This window comes from Echiichthys vipera (assembly GCF_963691815.1).
Source record: "Echiichthys vipera genome assembly, chromosome: 15".
In the NCBI taxonomy this organism is placed as follows: domain Eukaryota; kingdom Metazoa; phylum Chordata; class Actinopteri; order Perciformes; family Trachinidae; genus Echiichthys; species Echiichthys vipera.
This window is the reverse complement of record NC_139840.1, coordinates 1,432,270-1,454,369: the sequence shown is the minus strand read 5'-3', so window position 1 is coordinate 1,454,369 and position 22,100 is coordinate 1,432,270. Positions and strand designations below refer to the sequence as shown.

Genomic DNA, 22,100 nt, shown 5'->3' with positions numbered 1-22,100 from the left:
AGTGAACGGACTAAAGAACGCCGCCTGTTCCCGGGCTGATTCCAGAGGACGGGTTCTACAGACGGAGGAAACGCAGCGTGGAGCCCCGGAGCAGAACATGAGGTCGCGGTTTCGTGAGACGGGAAAACTGATAAACACAGAAAACGAGTTCCTTTAAACGCCCTCAGGACGAGCTGGAGCTTCCCTCAACAGACGGGGCGCTGAGCGTCTCATTAGATCAGTGCTTCTTACATTTAGAGCTGCACTGACCCGTCATTTTATTTCCTCTGCCAGGAGGTCGTGGCTTTGCTTTGTTTGTTTGTTTGTTTGTTTGTTTGTTTGTTTGTTTGCTGAATTACAGAAAAACTAGCTGCCCTGTTCTCATGAAACTGGTTGGACACTTGAAGCATTAACTCAGAATAACTAAATGAAACCTTGGAGTGGGTCCGAGCTACAGGACGGACACTAGAGCTCGACTGATAGAGGATTATGAAACGGCCGATAGAATAAAGACAGTTTTTTTCTGTAACTATTAAGGTAGAAATCCAGGAGAGATGCTAACAGCCGGACATGGCTAACAGTGATTAGCTCGGGGCAGCACGGTGAAGGCATTCAAAGGTCTTTTTTAACCACTAATGCTGCTGAAAATAACAGCAAACCTCTGCAGCAGCATGAGAAGAGTCCCTACACACACAACAAAGCAGTCCATCCAAAATTGTTGTTTTGACGGCTTAAATAGTTGTTTTTAGGCTAAAATTGTTGTTTAGTTGGTTAAAGTTGTTGTTTTGTTGGTTAATTCGTTGTTTTGTTGTTTAAAATCGTTAGCGTTAGCTGTCAATCTGGAGACACAGTTCTATTAGACAGAACCATGACACTGCCAAGATGGCGGCGGCTGGACTCATTTTGGCTCTTCAGAAACGACTAAATCCAGATGCTAACGGGCGCCTCAGTGCGTCGCACGTCGTTGTACACAAACCTCCTGAGAGGAAGCTCCTGATTCGACTGTTCGAGTTTAAAACTGAGGAACAAGAGGACGACTCTCTCCTGATCTTCCTCAGGGAGGCGCACGTCCCTCCTGACACCGGCTGAACTAACTGGACCCGTAAATGCTGCAGGAGCCGACTCAACGCGCTTCATCTGGAAGGTCAAACAAAGTCAGAGGAGCTGCAGTCAGAATAAATATCCTCTGGCAAACAGAGAGGATCCCCACGTATGGAGCAGACCACCTAATGTGAAGAGACGCAGCTGCAGCACACACCGCCTCGTCTGCGTGCACCCGCATCTGACACCAGACCTGCTCCCTACGCTCTCTTTGTGTTCGTCCTGACGCACAGACTCAGCTGAAAGGGACTCGCTAAAGTCTTTATTTGTTCCGACTCTCCTCGGAAATTATAATCCATGAAATGCAAAGCAGAAACAGAACCGCGTTTCCTCTGCGCCTCTGGTCCCAGAGGAGTTCGTCACCACTGCTTCCTGCAGCTGCTCCAACACAACAAACCTCTGGATTCACCGAAACCACGAAAAACATGCCGTTTGTTTACATTTGCTCTCAGCGGGAAGAGAGGAGTCACACACATCACACACAGCTGACGGGTCCACAGCTGCCGGGGGGCGGAGTCAGAGAGAGGAGGCTGAAAAGGTCGTTGTGTTTGTACCAAAGCCCAAGGAGGCCGAGGAGGCCGAGGAGCCGAGGAGACGAGGAAGCCGAGGAGGGCGGGGAGGCCGAGGAGGCGAGGAGCCCGAGGAGGATGAGGAGGCCGAGGAGCCTGAGGAGGGCGAGGAGGGCGAGGAGGATGAGGAGGGCAGGGAGGGCGAGGAGGCCGAGGAGGATGAGGAGCCTGCGGAGCCCGAGGAGGGCGAGGAGGATGAGGAGGGCAGGGAGGGCGAGGAGGCCGAGGAGGATGAGGAGCCTGCGGAGCCCGAGGAGGGCGAGGAGGATGAGGAGGGCAGGGAGGGCGAGGAGGCCGAGGAGGATGAGGAGCCTGCGGAGCCCGAGGAGGCAGAGGAGGGCGAGGAGCCCGAGGTGGGCGAGGAGGCTGAGGAGGGCGAGGAGGCAGAGGAGGCCGCGGAGCCCGAGGAGGCCGAGGAGGCCGCAGAGCCCGAGGAGGGCGAGGAGCCCGAGGAGGGCGAGGAGGGCGAGGAGCCCGAGGAGCCCGAGGAGGCCGCGGAGGGGGAGGACCCGAGGAGGACGAGGAGGGTGAGGAGGGCGAGGAACCTGGGTTTAATGAAAGGGGCACGGGAGGGACGCACACAGGCACAAGTTGTGTCTCCAAATGGATCCTAATGAGTCCAGAACCTTCAGACCATGGGGTCTGCACTTTCCCTCGGACACCACTGCAGACAAAGAGGACAAGACGTCCGACCAAAGACCATTTTACTGCAGAGACGTGCTGCTCCAAGAGTGGACACACTAATGCTAAGCTAATGATATCAGCTAAAGTGACCTGTGTGTGTTGATGTGCATCAGTCGCTCCACATCAAAGTACAGCAGGAGAACGGAAACTTCTCCATCCTTCCTTCATCCAGGAGAACGAGAGTTCAATTCCCGTCCGTACTAAACACATCCACGGCCTTTTCCAACCCTAACCAAGTGTTTTTCATGCCGCACCCTAACCGTCACATTGTGTTAGCTAAAATCCTTTTTATGTTGGCTAAAGTTGTTGTTTTATGGCTTAAATTGTTGTTTTTTGGCTAAAATTGTTGTTTTGTAGGGTAAAATTGTTGTTTTGACGGGTTAAATAGTTGTTTTGTAGGCTGTAAAGTCATGGGTTTGTCGGCTAAGCTAATGCTATTAGCTAAGTGACGGTGTTGACCTGCATCAGTGGCTGCGCACCAAAGCACGGTAGGTGAACGGAGACACAGACGCTGGTGAGACCAGCGTGAAACATGATGAATAAACTGGTTTCTGCTGCTGCAGAGTCATAAACTGTCGCTACATTTGTCCTTCAGTGGACAAACAAACTCTCTTAGTGGACGGGTGTTGTGTGTGTGTGTGTGTGTGTGTGTGTGTGTGTGTGTGTGTGTGTGTGTGTGTGTGTGTGTGTGTGTGTGTGTGCAGGTCCAGCTGGTTCACAGCGTTCAGACCGCAGATCCACTCAACACTGACACAAAAACATCAGCATCGACCGCAACGCCTCGATCTGGACCCTCTCCAGGTCACAATCGATATTAAAGTTCTGCTGTTTGTCTGTGGAGTCCTGAACTGGCTCTCTGCCCTTTACGTCACAGACCTCCTGACCCCCGCCTCCACCTCCAGGTCCCACCAGGTCCCACCAGGTCCCTGCAGGTGGGCGGACCCGGGGCTCAGGGGTGACCCTCCCTCTCAGACCCCACGGGCCTGACACCGGTCTGTGCATCTGTGCAGCATGTTTTTAAACGTGCTTTAGAAACACATTTGACATGATTTGACATGTTATAAACCATGTTTTCCAGCTGTTGATCTCCATAAACCAGTGAACTCTGTTGTGTTTTACTCTCAGATCAGTTTGGAAACGCACAGCAGAGAAAATCTGGAGACGTTTGAGCAGTTTGAACCACTCAGCGTTGGTTTGGAGGCGGATTTAAGTGATGAAACGCACGCAAACCCGACCTGATCCAGATACATTACAGCGGTAGCTCTAATTCTGTTAGCCGCTCACTAACTCTCTGTTCTATGGACCGGGCTTCTGAAACTGGGCCTTTGGCTCCTAGAGGACACTTTAACACACGTTTATGCTCCTAGAGGACACTTTAACACACGTTTATGCTCCTAGAGGACACTTAAGCACACGTTTATGCTCCTAGAGGACACTTTAACACACGTTTATGCTCCTAGAGGACACTTTAACACACGTTTATGCTCCTAGAGGACACTTTAGCACACGTTTATGCTCCTAGAGGACACTTTAACACACGTTTATGCTCCTAGAGGACACTTTAACACACGTTTATGCTCCTAGAGGACACTTTAGCGCACGTTTATGCTCCTAGAGGACACTTTAACACACGTTTATGCTCCTAGAGGACACTTTAGCAGACAGATGGTTTATCCAATCAGGAACCAGGATTTTCACCCCTTCACAAAGATCTTTAAACCAGAGTTCGGATGGATCTGAGACCATGAGAACCTGGAGACTCAACCATCTGGAGTCAGGTTAGAAACAAACAAACATGCTTAATTTTGCAGATTTTTGTAAATTTGTCAATAATTATGAGTTGTTTTTTGTGATTTAGTTGAATTATTGCCACTTTTGAGGTGTTTTACATCTTGCAGAATGTGTTGTAACATGAAGGGAAGTGCTAATACTTTCTATCCTGAGGTGTTTTTAGATTTATTTTCTATTTCATCTTCAAACACGGACGATTTTCGGAAGTGACGCCATTTGTGATGAGACCAACCACGATGTGTCAGTGCACACGGATCCTGTGGTGTTGTTTTTACTTTCCTCTTTTTATCGTTTTACATACAAAACCAGAAGAACAGCTCTCCGTCTTTGTCGTGTTCACCTTGTTTTCCCTCGGGGATGTTGTGATGAACTGTTGTGATGAACTGTTGTGAGGAACTGTTGTGATGAACTGTTGTTCATTGATTTTGTGGAAGTTGAACAGATTTCTATAATTTGGAAGAAAATGATTTTCCTCCGTAATTAAATATTTCCCATCTTGGATCCTAGAAAAATTAAATGTTTTTAATTAGGGACTAAAGACAGAGCATCGTTCCAGTGTGTGTGTGTGTCTGTGTGTGTGTGTGTGTGTGTGTGTGTGTGTGCCACCAAGACTAATGATTTTACCGTCACCACACTCCGGATATAAAGTGATTCTGCCTCCGTGGAAACACACTCTGCTGTTCAATGTGTGTCGATGTAGACCGATGCTACACACACACACACACACGCACGCGCACACACACACACACGCCCGCACACACACACACACACACACACACACACACGTATTTAGCATTTTAATGAGCCTATTTCTTTAATCAGGCCTGAGAAACCCGGAGCAGCGCGGCGACCAAGCTGCTCTAAATGTGACAAACGAGGCCTCTGCCACTTCCCTGCCTTCATAAAACTGCCATTCACTCCTAATCTGCGGAGCCATCGACGCGTGCAGGCTTCCCCCCGGCCCGCGCATTAAACCAATGTCACTGAAATCATTTTCCCGCTCTCAGCGAGGGGGCGGAGGCTGTCTCCCAAACTTAATCGTTCCTTTGGTGTGACGCCCAAAACGTCCAGGGAGATTAAGACGCGTTCAGGGACCGACGGGTCTGCAGACGCTGTTGGGACGTGTTTGTGTTCTCACCGCGTGCGTATGTGGGCTGTTGCCACACACACACACACACACACACACACACACACACACACACGAGACGTCCTGAGAGGTCCTGTCAGGTGTGATGTCTGCAGACGCGTTCAGGTGACGCAGCGCCCTCTGGAACCCTCAGGACACAGGTGTCGACACTGGAGGGGACACGTTATTTCTGCATTCAGGGAGATTTAAATGCACCAGGGTAGGCTGTTGTTGGGTGCAGCTACTGTAGGCTGGTTGCCAGGGTTGTCTGTTGTTGGGTGCAGCTACTGTAGGCTGGCACTGGGTGAAATGGAGTTAGCCAATCGTGCAGCTGCTTGGGAGCCTCAGTGAAGGGGGCGTTCTTTGTCCCAGCAGCTGAGTGAGCGGAGACGGGCAACAACCAGAGTCACTATAGGCCGAGCATTCACTCCATGGACTGAGAGAAAGGAGAGGAACGCCATTCAAACGCACGCCCACATGGCTACGCTGCGCCTGGATGCTAACATCACTTTCATCTGCACTTAGCTGGAACGGCTAACGCTAACAGCTAACGCTAACTGTCAGTCAAACTCCTCTAATCTTTGTTTTGATGCTGTGGTTTTCTGGAGGGGACGGGTTCAAACAGGCTCAAACAGACTCTGGTCTCCTGGAGCTACTGGGCCGGGTCTGACCAACCTGGCAACCCCACTGCTGGACTTCTTTTTTGTTGTTGAGACGATCTGGAGACTCTAGATGGATGCACCCTTCTAGTATTTTTGATTCTTGCTCTAATTTGCGGCTGATTTTGCAGCTTTTGACGTGTTAAGTCATCAAAGCGGCGCCTCAACATCTTCTTTCTGTGTTATTGCAGATTTAAACCGTTGCCTCTGACTTCACCAGAGGACTGCTGCGTCTGTGAGTCACGTTCTTGCGGATATTTCAAATCAAAGTCCTCAGTTCCATGTTTTCATTGGTGGAGACATGAAGTAAATGCGTTTGTCACCAGAGATGATGCCGAACCGTTTATACGTTAGCAGTTTGGGATGGAAACTGGGTTCAGAACTAAAAATCGTGATCGTGACTCATTAAGAACCAGAACCGTAACTGTGGTTAGAGTCAATAACTCTGAGTTCTGACATCAAACAATGATTCAAGACATCGAAACCTTAAAATAGAGGATCTTGGTGAGATGTGACGTTCTGTACATTTCACTTTGGTGTCACGGCGCTGGATGAAACAGAAACATTTATCCAGACTGAGAGCAGAAGAGTCGGCTCTGACGTGACGCAACAGCCTTTCCAGTTATTAAGCAACGACCTCAGAGGAAACACAAACTCAGAGAGGAGAGAAGCGGACCAGCTGCAGGTCAGTGGAGCCGAACCGCGCTGCTGCTGCCACTGCTGCTGCTGCCGCAGCCGCTGCTGCCGCTGTGGGAAACCTGGGGGCGTCTCCTGGCAACTTGTTGCAACACTTGGCAGCATCAAACCTGCAACCAGACCTGCAGAACGGCCTGCTGGGTAAAAAACGACCATGGCACTGGTCTGCTCTTGAGTAGAAGAAGAAGAAGAAGAAGGAGTCTCAACATGAGACAGGAAGAGGAACTGACTCCTCGCTTTACGGCACAGAAGAAGAGGAGAGCTCCAGAGTTTGGTCTTTATCATGAAGGTAATAAAACAAAAACGCGGTGGAACTGCAGTGGAACCAAGACGGCAAAGTAACCCTTTCTTCGTTGTCAGTGACAGCTTCCTTCCGTCTGCACGTGTTACTTGATGAGTGTGCACGTTTCGACTCTCGTGCACGTGCATGTACCGCAAAATTTTCGCTCAGCCCAAAGTTTGGCCAGAAAAAACCTGCATTTACGCGAGTCTCTCGAGCGTCCGTTTTTCTCCCCTGACAGAATCCCGGCTGCTCATTGGACGGAGCTCTCAGCAGGATGTGACGTGTGGTCGAACAGACGCCACAACAACACGGTGAAGTAGAGCCGACACTTTTATCCAGTGGAGAAGAAGAACGCAGCACAGAAAATGACCCGTGCACGGTCAACACACACTTTCACAGCGCCCAGAATCTTTAAGGTGGACTGTTTTCTTTCCTATTACTTGTACGTAAGTTGAGGTTGTGAATCATAGGTTCCACCTTAAATCAGACTGACACTATTCTGTATTTCTCACTTTGGTAAAGCCGCGATCCAAACCCGTTCAGAGCGACCCGTCACCTCTGGAGTCTCTAAATCCCTCTGGGGCCTTTTGTTTGAGAGGGCGTGGCCTGAAACTTTCTGAAGCGGACACGTTTGACCCTGATGGAAACACGCCACTGAGTCTTCCTCCGCCTGCGTCACTGACTCAGGGTTTCTGGGTCAAACTGGGATTCCTACAGTTACACTTTCTTACAGTTGTTTCTTGCTTTCAACAGTAGCCAGGCTGCTGCTAGTTAGCCAGGCTGCTAGTTAGCCAGGCTGCTAGTTAGCCATGTCGCTAACGATATGAACAAGTAACTGAGCTGGATCTGCGGTGATGTCACCACTGCCTTTGTGCCCTTTGTCTGTAAACAGATGCAGTGTGTCCTGTGTTGTAACATAATGACACAGAGGAAAGTGCAACTGACCTTTGACCCCTGAGCTCCTCTTTTCTCTGCAGACAAGAGGAAGTGAGGCGTCACGTTGCTACAGCCCCATAAATTTAATCTGAACTCATGATCAAAGAGGTGAATCAATCACACCGCCACACCTTCGCTCGGATGTCGTTTAGATTTTCATTTCAGGAGCGAACTTGTTCAGATGAGATCAGCTGCGTTTGAAGTGCTGACATCAGTGCTTGGTGGCGGCGCTGCAGGGTGAAGGAGGGGAGCTCGAGGAGAGCGGGGTGTCGGCGGCGTGCGCACCTGAGGGCCTGCAGGCTCCGACACACCTGCGGAGCTGCAGGATCACCTTCCCCCGAGTCACCGCGGCGGCAAACACATGGAGCGTGTGCGCCGTTGGAGTTCTGTGGGTCTCCCACACGGATCAGGTCTCTGTGTCCTTCTCCCATGACACCACAGAGCTTTACTCAAACTTCAAAGTAGCTCAGTTAGCATCATAAACAATACGCAGCCACTGCTTAAAAGTCTTATTAAAGAGCAATTCTCTTTTTCATTTTGCATAAAAATGACAATTAAATCTGAAGTTTTACGACTAAAAGGCAAAAAAGAACGATGTAGAACGATCAGAACGGCTCCATCTAGAGTCTCCAGGTCGTCGTCCCAACAACAAAAAAGAAGTCCAGCAGTGGGGTTGCCAGGTTGGTCAGACCCGGCCCAGTAGCTCCAGGAGACCGGAGTCTGTTTGAGCCTGTTTGAACCCGTCCCCTCCAGAAAATCACAGCATCAAAACAAGGATTAGAGGAGTTTGACTGACAGTTAGCGTTAGCCGTTAGCGTTAGCCGTTAGCGTTAGCCGTTCCAGCTAAGTGCAGATGAAAGTGATGTTAGCATCCAGGAGCAGCGTAGCCATGTGGGCGTGCGTTTGAATGGCGTTCCTCTCCTTTCTCTCAGTCCATGGAGTGAATGCTCGGCCTATAGTGACTCTGGTTGTTGCCCGTCTCCGCTCACTCAGCTGCTGGGACAAAGAACGCCCCCTTCACTGAGGCTCCCAAGCAGCTGCACGATTGGCTAACTCCATTTCACCCAGTGCCAGCCTACAGTAGCTGCACCCAACAACAGGCAACCCTGGCAACCAGCAACGCCCAACGCTGTTGGCTGCTACCATGGAAACACAACGGGACAGGAAGTCAAACCTTTACAATATTCATTCACACTAAATATAGTTTTTACTTTGATCCTCTTCCCTTCAAAACGCCCCGTGGGTGAATTATTATTATTGTTTAAATAAAGATTCAACCTTTAGATCTGACGCGTTGAGACTCTGCTGTCTCAGGAAAAGACACAAACATTCCTTCATACGTCTCATTTGTTTGAGTACTGTGGCTTTTACATTAATATAAATATAAATTCACAGTCGTGCCAGATTGAACACAATGGACGATTATCTGAGCGCTGCCACACTGGCACCGTCTGCGTCACAGCGGGACACTGTAACAGAGTACAGCAGCACTTCCATCATGAAAAATCACCAATAAAAGCTTTTCAGCGAGTGTTCGCACTTAAATATTCACTCACACACATTCGACTTCACTCAGACGGCGGAGCTTCACCCAAAGAGCACCTTGACTGCCCGCCGTGTTTTATCCTCCAGGCTTAATTAAACTCCAAGAACCGCGACGGATTTACAAAGTCCACATCCAGCCAGTTGACAAACACCTTTCACGGCCTCCTGGAAGACAATTAAAAGCATCTGTCGCCCCGCAGCGCTGCAGATAATTGGTTTGCCCTGAACTCATTCTGCAAAACCGATGCGTGGATAATTCCCTCTCAGGAGAGAGAGTGAAGGGACTTCAGTGGGACGCTCTGATCGGATCTGTCACCCACGCTCCGTCGTGGCATTTCATTATTTGGGGAAGCGTTGACAGGTGAGCGAGCAGGTGAGAGAGCACCTTCACTCCACAGTGGGTTTAGTCCCAGAGGCTCATTCAGAGTCCGGGAACCGAGGAAGATTCAATGAACGAGGATTCAATTTTCACGAGTCACCAAGAAAGACAACGTGGGGATACGCGTTCCCTGAACAGCCTCACTCAACTGAGGCTTTATCAACCGAGCAGATGATTCTAGGCACAATTAGATACCTGCAACCAATCAGAGCAACTACACCTGCAACCAATCAGAGCAACTACACCTGCAACCAATCAGAGCAACTACACCTGCAACCAATCAGAGCAACTACACCTGCAACCAATCAGAGCAACTACACCTGCAACCAATCACAGCAACTACACCTGCAACCAATCACAGCAACTACACCTGCAACCAATCAGAGCAACTACACCTGCAACCAATCAGAGCAACTACACCTGCAACCAATCACAGCAACTACACCTGCAACCAATCACAGCAACTACACCTGCAACCAATCACAGCAACTACACCTGCAACCAATCACAGCAACTACACCTGCAACCAATCAGAGCAGCTTCACCTGCAACCAATCACAGCAACTACACCTGCAACCAATCAGAGCAAATACACCTGCAACCAATCACAGCAACTACACCTGCAACCAATCAGAGCAACTACACCTGCAACCAATCAGAGCAACTACACCTGCAACCAATCAGAGCAACTACACCTGCAACCAATCAGAGCAGCTTCACCTGCAACCAATCAGAGCAACTACACCTGCAACCAATCACAGCAACTACACCTGCAACCAATCAGAGCAACTACACCTGCAACCAATCAGAGCAACTACACCTGCAACCAATCAGAGCAACTACACCTGCAACCAATCACAGCAACTACACCTGCAACCAATCACAGCAACTACACCTGCAACCAATCAGAGCAGCTTCACCTGCAACCAATCACAGCAACTACACCTGCAACCAATCAGAGCAAATACACCTGCAACCAATCACAGCAACTACACCTGCAACCAATCAGAGCAACTACACCTGCAACCAATCACAACAACGAAACTACACCTGCAACCAATCAGAGCAGCTTCACCTGCAACCAATCAGAGCAACTACACCTGCAACCAATCAGAGCAACTACACCTGCAACCAATCACAGCAACTACACCTGCAACTAATCACAGCAACTACACCTGCAACCAATCAGAGCAACTTCACCTACAACCAATCAGAGCAACTACACCTGCAACCAATCAGAGCAACTACACCTGCAACCAATCAGAGCAACTACACCTGCAACCAATCAGAGCAACTACACCTGCAACCAATCAGAGCAACTACACCTGCAACCAATCAGAGCAACTACACCTGCAACCAATCACAGCAACTACACCTGCAACCAATCAGAGCAACTACATCTGCAACCAATCAGAGCAACTACACCTGCAACCAATCAGAGCAACTACACCTGCAACCAATCAGAGCAACTACACCTGCAACCAATCAGAGCAACTACACCTGCAACCAATCAGAGCAACTACACCTGCAACCAATCAGAGCAACTACACCTGCAACCAATCAGAGCAACTACACCTACAACCATTCAGAGCAACGAAACTACACCTGCAACCAATCAGAGCAACTACACCTGCAACCAATCAGAGCAGCTACACCTGCAACCAATCACAGCAACTACACCTGCAACCAATCACAGCAACTACACCTGCAACCAATCAGAGCAACTACACCTGCAACCAATCACAGCAACTATACCTGCAACCAATCACAGCAACTACACCTGCAACCAATCACAGCAACTATACCTGCAACCAATCAGAGCAACTACACCTGCAACCAATCAGAGCAACTACACCTGCAACCAATCAGAGCAACGAAACTACACCTGCAACCAATCAGAGCAGCTACACCTGCAACCAATCACAGCAACGCTACTTAATCTACAACCAATCACAGCGACGCAACTTAGCCTGCAACCAATCAGAGCAACGAAACATGACCAACAACCAATCACAGCAACGCAACTTAGCCTGCAACAAATCAGAGTAACGCAACTTGACCATCAACCAATCAGAGCAACGAAACTTTACCTAAAACTAATCAGAGCAACGAAACTGTACTGTGTGGACTGTGAATGGAGCGTGGACTGGTGGCTAGAGAGGTGCCAGTTCATCTCCTGGGCACTGCCAAGGTGCTGTTGAGCAAGGCACCGAACACCCAACTGCTCAGGGCGCCGATCCATTTGGCAGCTCTGACATCTTTCCATTAATTGCATGGATATAGGTCCTGTTTGTGCACGTGTGTGTGTGTGTGTGTGTGTGTGTGTGTGTGTGTGTGTGTGTGTGTGTGTGTGTAACGTGAATACTATAATAACAGACTGAAAACATGTAATTTCCTCTTGCGGGATGAATAAAGGAATTCTTCCTCTTCCATCAATCACCTCTTTACTCGTCGGGCTGACGCCTCTTACGCTGGATTCATCCCTCAGGATCTGGACTAAACATCGTGCTCCCCTTCACACCTCCGTCCTGTTTCAGCGTTGTTATGGTTACCAACTCGTCCTCTAGAGGGCAGAGCCGTGTCACAAATTACCGACATGGACAATCACAAACATGGCGTCTGTAGAGAGTTCCTTTCTTTGGTTTTGCCGATGAGAGCTGGAGGATGAAAGGAACTTCCAATACTTCAGGATGTCCGTCGCTACTTACGATGATTTCCTTTTTAAACGTCCAGTTCCTCTTTTCTTCTTCGTGGATTTTGGCGAATGGTTGGACTGACTCTACTGTCGCCTCAGTTTCCAGTGGTGTTGCTCTGTTCTGATACGTGAACTCAGAGGCGACGGACGAAACGACCTCCGAGACCGGACGAAAGGGTTCGTATCCCTGTTCACCGTCGGGTGGGAATGGGCCTTTAGTCGATTCTGAGTCTCAGTCAACTCACATTATTTTGTTGATGTCAAAAATCTCTTAACTGGCACAAAGCAAACCAACAGGATCCTGACTGGAGCGATCCCACGAGAGGAAGAGGCGCCTGCAGAGCGTTTAGATCAGTCGAACCTTCGTGGAGGTCGACCTGCTGTGACTCTGCAGCTGCTGTCGGTTGTTTGTTCGCCCACGGGGCCCAGAAACCGGAGACTTCTCCCTCCATTCATCCACCTGCTGCTTTCCCAGCAGCCCGAGGGGCCGTCCTCCAGAGAACGACGACTCATCATTTATGTTACAACACAGAACTGAACCCCGACACAAGACCGCCTCCACTTTTCACCCCCGCATGGCGTGAAAAACTACGACGTTAACTGACTGAATCTGAAACCGCCCACTGATAATTACTGTCAAAACGCTGCATCACAATCTGAGATAGAGTTAGAAACATCTGTAGCATCTGGGGCTAACACCTGGAGGTGACTGAGCTGCAGCACGGAGACGTCACAGAACAGTCAGGCCGCAGTCTTCTGGTCAGTCGCTCGATCCAGATGGAAGCGCCCGGCTTTCCTCTGACCGCACACGGACACGGAAGCAGCCTTCTGTGCGTCCTCTGCGTCCGTCTCCTCCGTGTTTCTGTCCGTGTCCTGAAAGCTCACGGATGCGTAAAGATACGGAGCAAACGCTGCAGTACCACCTGAAACCGTGGGGGCAGTGTCGAGCACCGTGAACATCAGGAGCGAGCGAGTCATCGAAGCCCCGACGGACGTCCTGAAACACTGACAGAGACGCTGGTCGTCACTTTGTCTCATCTGTCAAACCAACGTGTGGAATTCTCCGTCCACACTCTGGGACGTCTTTAGCGTCTCACAGACCACCGCCGTCTACAACGCTGCCGCCATTTTGACTCAGGACGCTTCTCTCCTCCATCGCCTCCATCTTTGTTGGGGTCAAACTTTATTGGAGGAACTTTTGAATGTGAGCGACGCCCTCTAGAGGAAGTTTGGATCAACGTCCGTTCAACGTGAAGGAGCGTGAAAGCACGAGGACAGAGACGAGGAGAACCAGGAGAACACACGTCTGTGTTCACACACGGAGCAGGAACCAGGAGAACACACGTCTGTGTTCACACACGGAGCAGGAACCAGGAGAACGCACGTCTGTGTTCACACACGGAGCAGGAACCAGGAGAACACACGTCTGTGTTCACACACGGAGCAGGAACCAGGAGAGCACACGTCTGTGTTCACACACGTGCAGATTGACTTCAGTGGACTGTCTGAAGCGTGGGTAGAAGTTTTACGGCCCTGCTGCACAGGAAGGACGGTAATGAGACCCAGGACACTGAACCACAGCCTCAGACACGCCACATGTTTGCCACATGGAGGACAGAGGCTCATAAACATGTGGGGAAAGATGGCGTTAATGTCCAACATCCATCTCATTTGTTCTCACGGCGTTTTGACACCAGACTCGGACGGAACGTCGATAAACGGTTTCAGCCTGAAGAGCTTCACTGATAATTGTCTGTCCACTCTGGGCAAAGAAGCAGCTGTCACCACGGTGATGCTTTACAGTCTGACACAGACCTGAGGCCTGAACCGCACAGGCTCTTCAACATAACCAGCATCCGCACTGGTTATCTGGCTTCAATCGGCCGTCACACCGCAGTGGTCATCTGCTCGTATCAACCCGAGACAGGAGAGCGTTAACGGGACGGGACAGGAGCGCGTTCACGGGACGGGTTAGTGTTCACGAGACAGGAGCGTGTTCACGAGACAGGGGAGCGTTCACGGGACAGGAGCGTGTTCACGAGACAGGGGAGCGTTCACGAGACAGGAGAGTGTTCACGAGACAGGGGAGCGTTCACGGGACAGGAGCGTGTTCACGAGACAGGGGAGCGTTCACGGGACAGGAGCGTGTTCACGAGACAGGGGCGCGTTCACGGGACAGGAGCGTGTTCACGAGACAGGGGCGCGTTCACGAGACAGGAGCGTGTTCACGGGACGGGACAGGAGCGCGTTCACGGGACGGGACAGGAGCGTGTTCACGGGACAGGAGCGCGTTCACGAGACAGGAGAGCGTTCACGGGACAGGAGCGCGTTCACGGGACGGGACAGGAGCGCGTTCACGAGACAGCAGAGCGTTCACGGGACAGGAGCACGTTCGCAGTTCATATATTTGACGTGTTTTGTTGATGATTGTAAGAAGAATTGTCATTTTCAATCAGACGAAGCTCGACCCTCCCGTGATCATGTGACGAGCGCCCAGTTCCAGGTAAAGCTGTTTTTAAGAGACGCTGGCCTCAGTCACTGACTCTCTCACACACTCAATCTCATTTTGATTCTTTTAGCATCTTAAATATCCCTTTTTTCGGGGTAGAGAACCAGATAAGAGATGTGCCGTGCCCTGTTGGTGCGTCTCCGTGCGACAGATGATTCTTTGTGTTATTTTGTCTGAAAGGAGAGAAAGCGGTTTCAAACGTCTCTCTGGGGAATTCACAGCTGACGGCAGCAGCGCTCTCTTTTACAGTCAGTGAGTAACGGCGTCCTGTAAACGCTCGGCGCTTCTGCGGGGCTGCGTTTTGTTTCTGTGGGTCCGTAAACGCCTCCTTTTCTTCTGTTTCCTGAGCAACAACAGTCTGATGACGAAGGGTCTCGACAGGGTGACGGCGGCGTGTGAATGAGCCCGTCTGCGCCCGAATAACACAAAGGGATCTGGTTTGTTTAGTGACTTTAGGTTAGATTAGATTTCTTTACTTGTATCTGGAGGTAAACTTGTCTCGCAGTTAGAAACATTCAAACAAAACAACACAATAAAAATATAAAACAGTAAAATAGTAAAAGCTGCAGAATTCTTCATCATCCATCATCATCTACGCCGCCTCATGAAGTGCATTTCAAATGTAAAGTGGCTTCCCTCAAAGTGCACGCCACAAAGTGCATAAGTGACACTCATCTTCCTCCTCATCATCACCATCATCCTGGTTACCATGAACCTGACTCCTGACTTCCGCCTTGACTCGCCCTCGCTCCACTCAACCATCTGGGATCAACCAGGAGCGCCGGGCGGGGTTTTAGAGACATGACGTAGCGAGGAAACGACCGTGGCGGCTCTCATGGAGGAAGCAGGCGCCAACATGGACGCTAATGTTTCCCCCATGTTTCCGATCACAAGAATCTTTATCTTTAAAGAACACAAGAGAACGGCTCTGGCGATGGAAACGTCACTCTCGTCAGCGTCATGGGTCGGTTTCCATGGGAGCGGTTGAAGTACCGCGTCAATAAAGAAGATGGACAAGTGGTTTATCCAATCATATGCAAGGCTTTTTGATAAGGCCCCGCCTCCTGAATCACTTTGCTGTGGAGCAGGAGGAAGCAAAGTCACCTGGACAGAGTTGGGTTCGGTGCGGTGAACCTGCCCCCACCACAGCCACTTCCTGTCTGGTCCAATCAGGAAGCTCCGTCAGCATCAGTTCTCTGCGTGTCCACTAGGGGCAGGTTGTTTAGCTCATATCTCCATGACAACACTGAGGGGGAGGGGCTAGTTTTTATTTGATTGGAGGTTAAAGTTTATAAATAATTAGGGGCGTGGCCTCTTGAGTGACAGCTAGCCTCTGGCCCTCACTTCTCCTCGGAGGTAAACGTCAGCCAGATGGACGTACGCCCCTCCCCCCAGCGTCACATACATGCCCTTTTTTGGTCAGAGGAAATGAGGCGGAGTCAAAATCTGACAAGATGGAGACTCCTGTAGGCGAGGACGACTGGATCAAGTTAGAGAACGGACCTGACGGAGACGCTACGTCTGTTTATACAGTTTACGGGTGCGACCTGTCCCTCAGATGGTCCGTTTGTCGCTTCTGTCGCCCCCGGTGATCAAAGCCTCGGTCTTTTAAGTGTTTGTCTCTAGATGGGATGTCACGGCCCTCGGTTCCAGCTTCAAATACTGACTCCGCTTCGCACACGCGTCAGGAAGTGCTCGTATAGAACACTGGGTAAAGCGGGGGACTGCTGTTCTGTACTTTGGGTTTCGGTTTGGAGAGTCAGTGTGTTAGTTACTGCTGTTGTCTGTTTGACAGCGTTTGATGAATTACCTGAGAGACGGTTCAGGTTCACTTTAGTTCGGCTCTTTTGTTTCAGTTGGACGCCCCCCCCCCCCCTCGGGTCCATTTCTAACTGACGTGTTTCCCTTTTGTTACTTTTTGTATCAACAACAAAATACCAATTACATCTGTTTCTTTTAAGTACGTCGGACAGAGACTCCTCACACCACTCTGTGAAACCCTGCCTGTAACAGACTGTGTCGTCTGCATATTTCAGAACAGCTCTCTAACAAAATAACTAATAAAATCTCCCATGTCGTTGTCGCTCTGTCATAAAGACTTCTACAACCAAACGCAGCCCTGTGAAGGAGCAGACTCAGGGCGCACTCACACTGTCCTTCCGCACCAAAACAGGTTTTTCAGTGTGAGTGCAACCGTACCGCGTCTAGGAGCGGCACGCTTGCCGTCCACGGCCCGTTTGGGAGAGGTGGGCTTTAGTAAAGCACGTTTGCACGTGTACGAGCACGAGCATGCGCACGTGTACGAGCACGAGGCCTACGGCGGTTCTGAGGTCATTTCCTGTGCGCCTGTTGGGACGTAGAAAAAAGAAGGAGGGACCATGCGCGGACATTTCAAACAATGGCGGTGAAAGGTTCACGTTGGTGTGATGCGGAGGTGGAGTGTTTACTGCAGATTTGGTCGATGAAAAGATTCAAAAACAGTCGACAAGACGCACAAAAACTCCGAGGTCTACGGAAAGATCTGGAAACAAAGCCACGCATCGCCATGACGTCATCAATGCGTGTGACGTGTTACGGCGTGATGACGTATAGGCAGCAAGAAGCATTCTCCGAGGCCCAGGTAGTGTGAGTACAAACGGGCCTGGAGGGGGGGACAAGGACCCTAAAGCACGGGGCACGGGACGGAGGCACAGTGGGAGGGCGCCCTCAGGTACGGATCATCTTTCTCTCTGAGTCAGGAAGTTAAAGCACCAACCCGTGACCTTCTTCCTCAGGCTGCAGAACATTTGCGCTGCGCTCGGTGTGTGGACCCGCGGCGTCCTCAGAGGAGCTGGAGCTCAGGGTCCGTGAGGGAAAACGACAACAGCGTGAATAAACGATGAGCGAGGCGAGTTTGCTCCAGACGCTGCAGAGTGACAGCTAACACTCATTTACACCGCTGCTGTTTTCCCCGCTTCAATATTTAATAAACACTAAAGAGGGAGAGCAGGATCACGCCATGATTCATTTATGAAGATTAGATATTCATGCACGACGCAAACAGTGACTGTGATCCTGTCAGAATGAAGTGGTAGTTCTCTGTTGTTGTTGTTGTGACGTGCAGCTCTGACCTGTTCACGACCTTAAACCCGGGAACCACTTCAGGTTTCTGCACTTCCTGTTCCCTCGTCACTTTTTACTGCCGTTTAAAAACCAGACTCCCCTCTGGGTTCAGTCCGTACTCCCCGGTTATGACGGGGTCACGCGTCTGCACGTGCTCCGTAGCTTCTAACCTCCCCTCCCCACGCCGCTGAAGTGCTTTTTGACCTCGCAAAAGCAAAGATCAGGAAGCAATGGCGCCGAAAACAACAGCAACAACAGGAGCTTCACCTTTAAAGCCCCGGAGGACGTCACGATGGAGACCAACGTCACTACCAAGAAGAGACGTTTCTGTCCAAACGTGTTCAGACCAGAGCGCCACCTGCTGCTCGGAGGACGAGTCACTCATCAGACACAAGCATGAAAAGAAGCTGAACGCAGCAAAAGGTTGAAACGGAATTAAATCCATTCAGAGTCTGAGACACGGCCACGATACGCACATTATTAATAATAATAATAATAATCCCTATCATGATATATTCATCTACAGGGGCGTGCACAGACTTTTTGAAGGGCAGGGGCAAAAAGGATAGAAGGAGGGCACTTTAGCACACGTTTATGCTCCTAGAGGACACTTTAGCACATGTTTATGCTCCTAGAGGACACTTTAACACACGTTTATGCTCCTAGAGGACACTTTAGCACACGTTTATGCTCCTAGAGGACACTTTAACAAACGTTTATGCTCCTAGAGGACACTTTAACACACGTTTATGCTCCTAGAGGACACTTTAACAAACGTTTATGCTCCTAGAGGTCACTTTAGCACACGTTTATGCTCCTAGAGGACACTTTAGCACACGTTTATGCTCCTAGAGGGCACTTTAGCACACGTTTATGCTCCTAGAGGACATTTTAGCACACGTTTATGCTCCTTGAGGACACTTTAACACAGGTTTATGCTCCTAGAGGACACTTTAACACACGTTTAGGCTCCTAGAGGACACTTTAGCACACGTTTAGGCTCCTAGAGGACACTTTAGCACACGTTTATGCTCCTAGAGGACACTTTAACACACGTTCATGCTCCTAGAGGACACTTTAGCACACGTTTATGCTCCTAGAGGACACTTTAACACACGTTTATGCTCCTAGAGGACACTTTAGCACACGTTTATGCTCCTAGAGGACACTTTAGCACACGTTTATGCTCCTAGAGGACACTTTAGCACACGTTTATGCTCCTAGAGGACACTTTAACACATGTTTATGCTCCTAGAGGACACTTTAACACACGTTTATGCTCCTAGAGGACACTTTAGCACACGTTTATGCTCCTAGAGGACACTTTAGCACACGTTTAGACTCCTAGAGGACACTTTAGCACACATTTAGGCTCCTAGAGGGCACTTTAGCCCACACACTTTAGCACAGGTTTTAACAATTGAGCCACAAGGGTGGGGCGACTGCCCCCCCCTGCACGTCAGTGTTACCTGATAAACAAATTTGAATCTAATTAAATCCATATAAAGTCAAAGCATGAACACACTGACACACAGCTGCAAAGCCACAATAATAATAATAATAACAATAATAACAATAATAATAATAATCCCTATCATGACATAAACACTGGTATCAAAGGAGATTCAAGTCCCTCCAGCACCACAGCAGAATATGAATGTGTGTGTTTTTCACTCAGTAAAGACACAAGACATCTGATCCGCCTCCATCATCTGGATTCAGACTGATGATGAGCTGCAGAGGTCACACACACACACACACACGCACACACACGCACACACACAGCAGTCTTACCTGTGCAGTCCTTCCCTTTGCCTTTGCACTCTCCGCTCTGTGGGTAATAAGACGCCCGAGCCTCCGGCAGGTAGAGCAGCAGAGACAGCAGGCAGGCGGACACCAGGCACCGGACGGCCCCGCCGGGACACCCCCTCCTCCTCCCGGGGCCTGACACCATGATGATGAGGCTGAGGATCGATCCAACAGCCTCCGGACTAAAACAAAAAACCCTCTCGGTGGTTCTGTGTTTGCGGCGGAGCGGAGGCGCTTTAATCCGAGTCCCGGTGCGCGGAGGAGCAGCAGAGGGCGGAGAGGCGCGAGTGAAGATGGAGGAATGTGCGGAGAGAGAGCGAGGAGCTCGAGTCCGCGTTCAGGAAGCTTCAGAGGCGGTCCGGTTCGTCCAGGGAGGAGGCAGCGGCAGCATCCCCGCCATCCGTCCGTCCTCTGCGCCGTAGATCCGGGGTTATCTCACGGTGCTCCGCGGCTCTCTGTCTCAGTCTCTCCGTCTGCGTCTGTGGAGATCCTCCTCCTCCTCCTCCTCGTGGTGGTGGTGGGGATGATATCGCGGGCGCTCCGGCTCAGTTTGTCCGCGCGGTGATGAAGCGGAGGCGCAGCGGCGGGGGCGCAGCGGCGGGGACGCGGCGCAGGCGGCGGCGGTGCGTAAAAGAGAAGAAGAGAGCGAGCAGCTGCGAAAACCACAACAAAGAGATCCGGTCCGGACTGAGCCGAGGACGGAGGAGGCTGCTGGTCACGTGAGGGGATGCAACACTCCCCTCCACCTCCACGCCCCTAACGCGCGCGCACGCACACACGCACGCACGCACACCTTAAACACAAACCCTCCAAAAGAGAAAGAGCTGCAGCGGAGCGGCGGTCAGGCGTTTAACTGATGAGTCACGTGTTGTGCATCAGCATCATTAAAGAGGCTATGAATGAGAATAATGATAATAAACTTTATTAATGGAGCATCTTTCATACAAACCCCAAATCACACGTTGTGTAAAACGTAAATAAAAACAAACAATGATGTGTAAATCTTATTAAACCTGTGTTTTATTAAAAACACAGTTAAAGGTTTAATCTGTGGAATCTTTATTAAAGTTATAATTTTAATAATAATCCACCCACGGGCGTTTAGAGGGGTACAGAAGCTGTGTTTCCATGGCAGCAGCCAATAGCGTTGGGCGTTGCTGGTTGCCAGTGTTGTCTGTTGTTGGGTGCAGCTACTGTAGGCTGGCACTGGGTGAAATGGAGTTAGCCAATGGTGCAACTGCTTGGGAGCCTCAGTGAAGGGGGCGTTCTTTGTCCCAGCAGCTGAGTGAGCGGAGACGGGCAACAACCAGAGTCACTATAGGCCGAGCATTCACTCCATGGACTGAGAGAAAGGAGAGGAACGCCATTCAAACGCACGCCCACATGGCTACGCTGCTCCTGGATGCTAACATCACTTTCATCTGCACTTAGCTGGGACGGCTAACGCTAACGGCTAACGCTAACTGTCAGTCAAACTCCTCTAATCCTTGTTTTGATGCTGTGGTTTTCTGGAGGGGACGGGTTCAAACAGGTTCAAACAGACTCCGGTCTCCTGGAGCTACTGGGCCGGGTCTGACTTGCACTCGTTTTTAGCAGTTTTGCGTCTTTTTAGTGGTTTTTGCGTCTATTTTGATTGTTTTTGCACTTGTCTTTAGCAGTTCTGCGTCTCGTTTCCATCGGTTGGCTAATACGTCGTCTTGTCTCTTGACTTTCTGAGGAAAGACTTGAGTCACTTGAGTTTCTGTGTGGAAACGTTTACGGCCGACAGTCCTGAGAACAGGCGGTGGACGCGGTATCGGATCTGTGCGTAGACCTGAGTACTTTCATTAGAGATAAACCGATCCTCGATACTGATCCTCCTGATCTGATCTGATCTGATATCGGATCAGATCAGATGAGATCAGATCAGTGTCGGTACCAGATGGTAAACACTGGACGGGTGCATCTCTGGTCTGTTCCCTTGGTCCCCTCTGGTTCTGTGGCGTGTGGGCGGCGTGCTCGGCCTCCATGAACCCGCCCTGATGATGGAGAAAGCCTCTCTGTATGAAACGGGACCATGGGAGCGTCCGGGGCCCAGTGCCTTGCTCAGGAGCATCTCGGTGTCAGTGTGAGCTGAATCAGACTTCTTTATTGGTGCTGTGGTTCCTTCCAGCCCGTCTGGAAGCTCTCTAACCTCATCAGCTCATCAGCTCATCAGCTCATCAGCTCATCAGCTCATCAGCGTCGCCGTGAGCGAT

At 50.3% G+C, this 22,100-nt stretch overlaps 1 protein-coding gene across 1 annotated transcript in view; it reads right to left on the bottom strand.

Moving 5' to 3' along the window:
* The window catches only part of tmeff1a (transmembrane protein with EGF-like and two follistatin-like domains 1a), a 65,703-nt gene extending 45,519 nt beyond the window's left edge, over positions 1-20,184 (bottom strand). Inside the window, exon 1 of the mRNA XM_083928520.1 lies at positions 19,849-20,184. Within this exon, the coding sequence (XP_083784646.1) occupies positions 19,849-20,008 (160 nt within the window). The 5' untranslated portion in view covers positions 20,009-20,184. The remainder of the gene's footprint in view (positions 1-19,848) is intronic.
* Between the last annotated feature and the right edge of the window lie 1,916 nt (positions 20,185-22,100).